The following is a 10,217-nucleotide window of genomic DNA, read 5'->3' as shown; positions in this document are numbered from 1 at the left end:
TAAAGAATTTCACTGCTAGATTGCACCCAATACAAATAATCATACAAGCAAATAATTTGATCACCGATGTCTACTTTTCTTTCACGTTTCAGTGTCAGTGATCTGAGTTTTTCTCCAAATCCAGATATGAAGACCATTTCCAATAGAAAGCCATAGAAAAATATATATGTGATTTACACCTTTGGTACCCCCTCCCCTTCCTAAAGATCTATACATACACGTAGGGCTGGAGGATTCTATGGTAGTATACATATACTCAACATTCTAATCATGTTAAATTCAGGTTGGTTAGAAAATGTCTGCCCAAAGCCTGTGTTTCACTGTCGGTCAAGAATCCTCAAAATTCCCAAGAAACCAACTATTTCCACATCTGCGAGCAGGAAATTTAGATAAAAACAAAATAAAAAGAATAAAAACACCAGCAGAATGTCAAAATTTACTGGTACTGAAATTCTTCGGCTTAGAATTCACTTTGTCCTCATAGGTGTAGGAATTCCTGTTATGAGTCCATGATGGGTTTGGCTTTGAAGAACTTAGAAACAGCCTGGTAGAGTTTTTCTTCCTCAAAGGGTTTCGAAACATACCCATCCATTCCACATTTCAGGCACTTATCATATGTCGCATGGATCACATCAGCTGTCATTGCTAGTATAGGAATATGCCACATGCCATTCATCTGCTCATTTGCCTGACTCTCCATCATCCGTATTCTGCGGGTTGCCTCAAACCTGAAATCAAAGGAGTTTTAAGAAACTCAAATTCTCATCCCCCACAAACAGCCTATGAAACTATGGATTAGCAGAGATGTCCAATGGCTGAGTTGGTGGAGGAGAGAATGAAGTACTGGATTTGGGTGGTGCGATGGAGATAGAAAGCCCAGAAATGGGAGAGTGGGGGTGGAGATACAGATTGATGAAAATGGAAATCTTAAACTGGAAGACTTTTAGGGACAGAAAAATTTTATTGAAGTACTTCAATTTCTATAAGATAAAATCTAACAAATTTGGTTAACTTTCTCTTTTCTCATGGAGATTACAAGTACAGCAAGTCTTAATTTTTTGAAGTTCTTGAAGTGGCATGTCCAAATCTTGCCATTCTGGATACTTCAATGTTTCAAAACTCCAGAATCCAGTTTTCCCCAAGCGGAAGGAAGAATGATTTTTTTTTTTTTTGAGGTAAAAGCAGAAGGAAAAATGATTAGAATTAGAAGATCTTAAAATTGAAAACTTACAGCTATAGAAGTGACTCTTGTTTTTGAAATTTTAGTATTGTTAAAATATGTAGATTCTTTCGAATATGATAATTAGTTTTAGAAGGTTTTAATCCTGATAAGGATTTAGAACATCACATCTTTATTTTGAGAAATTATTTCGATCTTTTTCCTCATCTATTATAATTAGGGATAAAACTAGTGCCTATATAATGGCCACTAACTTAGACAATAGTAGACAAGGTTTGATCAAGAAGTACTTGCTGGGGTTTTACATCCAGAACTATCTTCTGTCTGTTCTCCTTCTAACCTATCTGTTTTATCTATCTCCCCTCATATCTCTTCACCTGAGTTCCCTATAAATTCTATTATACTTAGGGAAAATTAGGTTCAAATCCAAATTGTAGCACCACAGGGGTGCAGTGGAAAATAGCCAGTGAAGGGAAGGGTAGCGGCTGCCATGAAATGATAAAAGAGAAGGGAGAGGAATTTTTAATTTATGAATTTTATAATTCTTTTTCAATGTTATTCAGGAAAAAAAAGATAAATTTAAGTATTTTAAATGATATGCTAACCTAACATGAGGAAAAGTTATGAAAATGTTAACAAAGATATATAAATTTTTTTTTGAAATAAATGTTAACAAAGATATATGGAGGGGGTAAGTGTAGTTTCTGAGTGAAATATGTTGTTTTTGTCCAAATTATTAAATCAAGAGCTTTTACATGCAGGACAAGACTCAGGGGCTGCAGTCTATCCTATTTCATAACATTGACTTTTCCTGCGTGTTGCAAAATAATGATTCCAAGAAGAACAAGGCATCAAGGAAAAATTTCAACAAAACTCTTGCGTGAAAAGGAAATTCAAACGAAATATTAAATTTTTTTTTTAAATAATAAAAAGATATGTTAGAAAATAATCTAAGTATAAACTTTGCACAACATACCCATCCATTTCTGGCATCTGTATATCCATAAAGCAAGCATCAAAACTGTGCGGTAGCTGAAGCATCCTCAATGCAGCTTTGCCACTGTCAACACACTCCACAGCAGCCCCAAACTTCTTCAGTGCACCAGCAGCAACTCTGCGGTTTACCATATTGTCATCAACCACCAAAATTTTCTTTCCACAAAGCAGGCTCTGAAAGATGGAAGATCCATTAGGCAATTCTTTCCCTGTCCGTCTCTTCTTCCCTATTCCCAGCACTTGCTGAAGACAAGCAGCCACCATACTTGCTCTTAAAGGTTTCATAATCACAGTATCAGCAAAACCTGCAGCCTTTGCTTTATCAAATTCTACATTACAAATATTGGTTGCAAGAAGGATCAACTCAGGTATTTTATAAGTTTGCCCATTCTGTTTCCAGTCCAACAACCGTAACCCAGAACTTCCATCATCAGCAGAAGTCCATGAATCCTTTTCTACGAGAATTATATCTGGCTGGAAACTATTTCTGCAGCAAGCAATAAAGCAATCCCAGTCAGGAAGTCAAAATTTAACCAACTATAAAAAATATCAGTGCATCAAAAGATCTAAATTCAAGTGTATTTTTCATTTTGCACTCTGCACCTGTCGTAAGAAAAACCATTATCCTCAAGATGGCCACCTGGATCTTCCATACCTAGCACTCGGTTCCTACTTAAATTTTTCTCCTCATTTTCTCAAACTCTTGTTTGTCTTTTTTACAATATATTTTCCTACATAAAGTCTAATATGGCATACCAGTTTCACTTTACTGTTTGGTTCCGAATCCTACATGCACATACATCTCAACCTTTTGCACAACAAAGATATTTACTATTGTGAAGGGTTACATTTAGTAAGTATCAATTTGTTAAACTAGTACAATCACTTTGGTGTCAAGAACCTAAGATGAAATCTAGCTCACTCCAACATCAAGAGAGTTAAAGAGAAAGGGAAAGGTTTACTTCCCAGTGTAACCAACATGACCAATGACCTCCATATCCAAAATCTAAAATATATTTTTACTACCTAACTTTGACTTTCTTTGGCGTCTACATCACAGAGAATAAATGTCATTTTCTGCCAGACTAAACAAGGAAGAAAAAGATCTGACACAAGCTGTCAAAGGTCTTCAGAAACTCCAAAAGAATGAGCATTCTCAATTCAGGTGATATGATATGACATATTACTGCTAAAAAGCGGGAAGGAAGCTTTAGTTTTAGTATAGAAGAAAATAGCAAGTTGGTTTGAGACAGAATCCCATCAGCAATCATGCATCAATAATGGGAAAGTGATTCTGAATTATATTTGGAACAACTAGCTTTACACTTTGAAGTTTCCAAATTCTGGTAGAAGTCGAGAAAACTTACCCAAAAGTAAACGGACCATTTTTCCTGCATGCTTCCCTGATGCTATTCACAACCTCAACAACTATACCAAGTCTCCTTAGATGGTATTTGGTTACAGCAGCTCTAACTGGTTTTCCATCAACTACTGTTGCTTTCAATCCTCGAAAACTTGAAGGCAGGTTTTCACAATTAGGCTTTTTCATATTATCATATGCTTTTTCTTTACACCTCTCAAACACAGCAGTAAACGAAAACGTACTCCCAACCTGAGGCCGGCTTATGAAGTTTATACGACCATGCATCATCTCAACCAGGCACTTACTAATGCTCAATCCTATACCTGTTCCACCATAGTTTCTAGAGGTTGAACTGTCTGCTTGCATGAAGGGCATGAAAACCCGATCCTGAGCAGGTAGTGGAATGCCAATTCCTGTGTCCTCTACACAGACCATCAAAGTCACATTGTCAGAAGTTCCTTTACTAGTCATCATGTTTACTGAACCATCATGTTGTTGTTCTTCACCAGCAAATAAATGCTTAAAGGAGTCCCAACTATTCCTATCATCAGCTGCTTCAAAACCACTTAGGGTCTTAAATTGATGGCAACCACTTTCATCTGATCCTCCATTTAGACAAGTTTCCACTTTTGCATCCACTATATCCCTTGGTTGCTCAGCCAGATGGACTTTAACAAAGATATGTCCTCGCTCAGTGAACTGTCAAAGATGTAAGGTAATAAAACATCAAACATCAACAGTATCATGTATATATGAAATGGTAAACTGTCATTTAGGCACAAACTAAATTCAATGAACAGAAACTCCAGTTCAAAGAATAAAAGAATTAAAAAGTCAAAGCCACAAGATTCCATGAACTTGATAGGAGGAAAGTCTGAGCAAATTAAGCAAACATGCTACCACTAAACTAATCCAAGCAAATTGACTTGTAGGTGATGCAGAATATGGAGCTTCAAAAGTGGTCGTGTTTCAATAATAGGAGATATGAATAGAATCAATAAAGGAATATAACCGTTTTGGGAAGTTAACTGAAAAGAATAAGAAGATTTAATTTCCTTTTTCAAGTTTTTAAATGTTTTACAAGAAAGGGAATACAAAGATTTATTTTCCTAGTTCATAGATTTCCTATTTTCCTAATTCTTTCTGTTTAATTTGTTTTTCTATGTACTAAATTTTTTAGATTTCCTATTTTTTTTGTATTTTGGTGCCTATAAGTAAGTTATCCTACCTTAGTTATTTAGTAGGCTATTGATGATTACCATTCAAATCTTAATATGTTGCTTTGGTTGTTGAGATCCAAAATCTCCAAGTTTGGTTCTAAATGAAATTCCTATAAGTTTGGTTTGTCTTCATGCTCTCTTTGTCCTACATAAATAGGTCTCCAACTATTGTTTATAACATATATCCTACCAATACTTAATATACTTTCAAGTATGCTACTACTATTGTGTGCTAAAAACTAACGAATTAGCTGTATCCTACATTTTTTTAAAAAATAATTAGCTGTACTGTAAGTTAATTGTAGCACACAGTAAAAATGGCATATATGTACTTTGTTTTCCCCTATCAAAAACAAAGGTTGAACAATTCACTTACCTTAACAGAGTTCCCGACAAGATTGGTAATTATTTGTCTGAATCTCCCTGGGTCCCCCATAACAATTTCTGGTACCTTATCAGAAACAAACACTGCCAGCTGCAATTCCCCGGTGATTGTGTATCATGAAAGAGAAATATAAAATGCACAGAGCACGCCAGAATCATGCATGCCCGAAAGCCAAGAATGAGGAGAGAGAGGAAAGTAGCACAAATTAGTTCAACTTGAAAAGATTTCAAAAACTACAAAAACCATCTGTCACCAAGAACAAAGCAGTTTTATCTTCTAACAGAAATAAAAGATGAAAAACAAAATTGATTTATTCAAATTTACCTCAATGCCTTTGTGCCTTGACTTCTCAGAAAATAAAGAGAGGACGTCATCTAGTATGGATCTGATGTCAAATGGCACTCTCTCCAACTCCAACTTGCCAGCTTCAATCTTTGCCCGATCAAGCACCTCATTTATCAATGCTATCAATGCTTTACCACAACCTTGAGCAGTTCGAGCATAATCTCTCTGGGTTGAACTTAAATCAGTATCTAGAAGTAAAGCTAGCATTCCTGAAATAATACCCGTAAATATTGGTTATAAAGCAGATTAACGAAGTATAAACATTCCAAATACAAATATTGCAAAGGCTTGGAAAAAATCCCAAAACATACCAAGGATACCATTCATGGGTGTTCTAATTTCATGAGATACAGTGGCCAGAAACTGGAAGAAACATCAAATTTGCTATTAAGCTCACAATTATTGCACCTTGGAAATTGGACATGTATTCTTGAGAGCATGCATGGAAACAATACCTGGGATTTGGCAACATCAGCAGCTTCTGCTCGAACTTTTAACTCCTGCATTTCATGAAAATCATCCTCAACTTTAACAATGTGAATAGCAGCACCATATAAGATATAACCAACTAATAAACCGATCACAAAGAATAAGAATGCCGTGGTGAGCGCTGTCCATGATGTGGGTGCCTTCTGATGATATCTATAAACAATCCAAAACAATAAGTCTCAACATCAAAAGAGAAAGCCCAAGAACTCTTCCACTTCACAGAAAGAAAAAAGAAAGAAATGATCAATGACTTACCTACATATCATCTGGTGCTTCCTAAACGGATCTCCAAAATCAAGCATGCTCTCATGCAGAAGAGATGCATCACCATCTTGATTTTGGTGACCATACATGATTAAAGGATCAGACGAGTTTGTGATATCATACACATTAACCAGAATAGCCTGATTTCCAGCAAGTTGCCCAAGTAAATTTTCAACAAGGGACTCAACATCAAAAGCTCCACCTAGGTATCTGTACAAATTAGAATGTCATTTACATATAAAAGCTTCTAGAATTTCCAGATTAAATTAACAAACCTAAAGTGCAGACCATTGATTCCACAGGTTTATTTATTCTTCACAACAAAAATATGTTATAAAGGAGGAAACGTGCATGCCAACTTAGCTAGGACAATAAACCTGGAGAAACCCAGCTTTTAAAAATTAAAACTAAAACACACAAAAAAAAGAGATGCAATCATCTCAGTTTCATCAGAGTGCAAATCATGTGGTAATAATGACAGCAAATCGAGGGAAAGAGCCATGGTTTCTTGGGGTTAATCAATGGCACTAGAGTAAACAGTGGTGAAGGCAGTAGGCAAAATAGCAGGAGCAGGTTAGACAAGTGAAGCATTGGAAGAGACAGCACTAGTGCTAGTTTCCTAGGTAGCAAATCAAAAGGAAATGATTCAGATGACAGGGTAAATGCATAGAGCAGTTAAAGGCTGTCAGTAATGCTGTTTAAATTCAATAACATTTTAAAGACAGAAAATTTAAGTGCTAATATTTAGATGCATGGCAGTTTTAACTTTGGTACCCAATTTTCACCGTCACGAAAGAAACACCAGCAACAAGGACTTAAGTTGAGAAAGTAGACACTCATGAATTCTAAATTTTATTTTGCAACTCCATGGGATCAAATTACTGCCTCGAAAGAATATGGTGGCTGAACTTTGGGTATGATCATATAATTAACAATGCAACAAAATTAGCATAAGATATTCCCTTCCCTGCATGGTTCTTGAATGGTCCATAGGCTGTTATCAACCTATAAATATGACTCTAAAATTCATGGATAGTATATCAATGAACAATCAGCAAAATTCCATAAATTTTTCCAGAGACAAGGTTAATACTCTATTGGAATTACAAATACTAGGACTTACCCTGCAGTTGCTTCAATGCGCTCGTGGACTGTTGGATTTGGAGGAAGCTTTGAGTTGTAAACAGGGAATGTCAAGACTACACCAAGATGGTGAGAACCCAGCAGCCGGAAGGGGTTTGTTAAAACAGCTTTTCCAGTTGCCCTAGCTCGCAAAATGTTTTCTTGGTCCTCCTGTGTCAACAGTTATGAATTAGAGTCCAACAAAACATCAAATATCATCAATTAGATGATACAAATAGAGTAACCAAAACTGAAGATAAAAAAAACTCAATAACATACCTCTCCTGACATCATGTCAAGGGATTCAATGTAGGAGACAGTCTCTTGAGAGAAGATGACAGGTGCATACTCATCTCGAACAGGTGACGGTTCCCTCTCCATTGTCTTTATAGTCCACCCGTGTTGTCTCTCAAATGTTTCTCTCTCTGAATCGACCACCTTTTCAGCATAAGCCACCCCACTGAGCAATGGCCTCTCAAAAGCTGTTCTTGCTGTGTATTCTGCAAAAGTTTCCTGCATTTTTTACCTCAAACCATGAGGCCACGATGCACAACAGGAAATAAAATCTTTTCTGAGAAAGCCACATTAACTTACCAAAAGAATTAAGAGGAGAAAAGGATAAAAACAATAACAACATGAACAGTAATGTAATCCTTCCTTTAACAAGGTTAATTTTTCTTGTGAGATTATCTAGCAAAATAAATTTGAAATCCTCATATTAGTTTGGAAGAGAAGAAGCAAAACTAAACTCAGAATTTCACTTTCCCTTTCTTTATTGTAATTGAAAACTCAAAGACTTCATGGTTTTGCCTATTGCCAAGAACACATGACCCGAGTGATTCCAACAGAAAAAGAGAAAATCTAAGCTAAGACAAAGCACAAACCTGATCAATAGCAGATGGGTTCTTGTAGTAATTAAAAGTGGAGATGAGAATGGCAAGGGCATGGACATGATTAACACTAACACTGAACTGATCTTGCAACATTCTTGCTCGTTGTTCACACATACTGCTCAAAACTTCCTTCCTCCTTTCTTTGTTATCGGCGTCCATTCCATCGTAGATCAACATGCTCAAGAACGCCATCACCATTATCCAAAGAAGTAGAAACTTTGGGAGCCAAGCCCTGTTTGCTTGAATAAAAGTATACTTTCTCTTGGTTCCCATTTGGTCATTAACCTTCACAGCCACAGAGTGATGCTGGTGGCCCTGTTGCATCTTATTGAGACCCATCAACTGCAGCCAAGTAGAATTTCTGGTGCTCTTTTCTCTGTTTCTGTTTCTTTTCTGGTTTTTCTTTTGATTCACACTTCATATCTGAGCTGGAAACCCCCCAAGATAACATGCAGACAGACACATGTATATATAAGAAAACTTCCTCTAAAGCACTGCCAATTTGATCAGGAACTTTTTTTTTTCTGATATACAAGGAAAAGTTTACTGCTAACATAAACTTTGATTATCATTAGCATTGTTGTTCGTGATTCAGGAACCAGAAAGCTATCATTAGAAAGATGAAAAAGAAAACAAGAGAGAAACAAAATTCTCCCTCCACAACCTCAAGAAAAAACAATGAACTGTTACATATTCAAAAGAAGGCGAAGTTTGAGAGATCCAGAATTCAAAAAGACAAGTTTTCAGCCTCAGCTCCAAGAGACAAGCATGGCTCTCAAAAGATGGAAACCAGCCCAAATTCCAAAGATCCCTCTCTCCTCCTCCTATCTCTAAAAAATGGCTATTATTATTAAACAATTCAGAACACAAATCATGTTCTGTCCAAGCGTGAAGCTGTTTAAGGTAAGGCAAGAAGACAAAAGAAGAGCACGTTCACTGTTTTCCTCCCTTATTAAAAGATGGAACCAAGAAAAACTCACAGCAAAGCACACAACTAGTTTTCCCGGAGAGAGAAAGCAGACCCTTGTGGAGAGAGAAAATGAACATTTAAAACCTTTTTTCTCGAGAGAGAGAGAGAAAGAGAGAGAGAAAGAGAGAGAGAACAGAACAATGGTTACCTGCAGAGAGGTGGAGACTGTACATTGCATAATGCCTTCTTGATTTTCTTTTTCCTCTTCTCTCTTCTCTCCTCTCTCCCTTGTAATCTCTTTATATTTTATTATGTGGGTGAAATAGTTTATACATTTTTTTTTTTATGTTGGCTTTGCTTTTTAAAGCAGAACTCAATGGAATTTTTAGGATTTTTGCAGATACGCTGTTGTCTCCCCCCAGACAAAAACCCATAAACAAACAATTTCTCTCTCTACAATTCACACTCCCCTCTCTCTATTCAACTTCTCTGCTGGCTGCTTAATACAATAGTACATTTCTCACCATATTTTGTCTCCCCATCTCTCACTCTCTCTTGTTTTCTTCATGGGTTTTGATCTCAACTTTGAACAAGTTGAGATCAAGTTTAGCTTTTTTCTCGTTTCTTCAAGTTCATGATGTATAAATACATAAAAGACTGGCCCTTTTTCAGGTTTGACAAGTGGGTATATTTAAGTATAAACAAATTTGGAGTATAAAAGATTTGAAATTTGATATGAAATTCAAAGGACCCTAATTGCTGCTTCAAACTTCAACATGTGAGTTGATTGTGTTCTTGATTCCTTTGAATTATGAATTGTTTTCCTCTTTTCTCTTCTCGTTTTCGTCTCTCTCTCTCTCTCTTTTTTAAAATAAAAATAGGTAGAAAAAATTATTTTTTTAAAATAAGAATAAATGCAATAAAATAATCAAAGAAGGAGGAGAGTCTACAAGACTCAAAATCACAATCGCATATCTTTGCGATAATGACATCGCGACAAGGCACGGATCTCATTCCCATTGAGTTTACCAGAAAGCCCTTCATTCGTAA

The 10,217-nt window shown here is 36.2% G+C and overlaps 1 protein-coding gene across 2 annotated transcripts; it reads right to left on the bottom strand.

Moving 5' to 3' along the window:
* Window positions 1-10,011, bottom strand: WOL (CHASE domain containing histidine kinase protein). Of its 2 annotated transcripts, XM_088214022.1 has the most exons (12): window positions 9,376-10,011; window positions 8,249-8,685; window positions 7,644-7,877; window positions 7,366-7,535; window positions 6,234-6,452; window positions 5,945-6,131; window positions 5,801-5,852; window positions 5,469-5,698; window positions 5,136-5,234; window positions 3,544-4,238; window positions 2,157-2,663; window positions 1-728 (listed from the first exon to the last, which is right to left on the bottom strand). In XM_088214022.1, exons 2-12 carry the CDS (start codon window positions 8,594-8,596, stop codon window positions 500-502), a joined length of 2,970 nt encoding a protein of 989 aa, XP_088070148.1. In that variant the 5' UTR covers window positions 8,597-8,685; window positions 9,376-10,011; the 3' UTR covers window positions 1-499. The 2 variants fall into 2 exon arrangements, with proteins under 2 accessions (XP_088070148.1, XP_021909892.1); XM_022054200.2 differs by lacking the exon at window positions 9,376-10,011 and having other exon boundaries at window positions 8,249-9,367.
* Between the last annotated feature and the right edge of the window lie 206 nt (window positions 10,012-10,217).

Source organism: Carica papaya, chromosome 2, assembly GCF_054855325.1.
Source record: "Carica papaya isolate Zhongbai chromosome 2, ASM5485532v1, whole genome shotgun sequence".
NCBI lineage: Eukaryota > Viridiplantae > Streptophyta > Magnoliopsida > Brassicales > Caricaceae > Carica > Carica papaya.
Note: the sequence above shows the minus strand (reverse complement) of the source record. Positions and strands in the feature narration are given on the sequence as shown.

Coding starts and splice junctions, on each gene's coding strand:
- WOL (XM_088214022.1), bottom strand. CDS start 8,596: ATGGGTCTCAATAAGATGCAACAGGGCCACCAGCATCACTCTGTGGCT. Junction 6,132..6,233: donor AAGCACCAGATGATATGTAG/GTAAGTCATTGA, acceptor GATTGTTTATAG/ATATCATCAGAAGGCACCCA. Junction 729..2,156: donor CAGATGCCAGAAATGGATGG/GTATGTTGTGCA, acceptor CTTTGATTTCAG/GTTTGAGGCAACCCGCAGAA.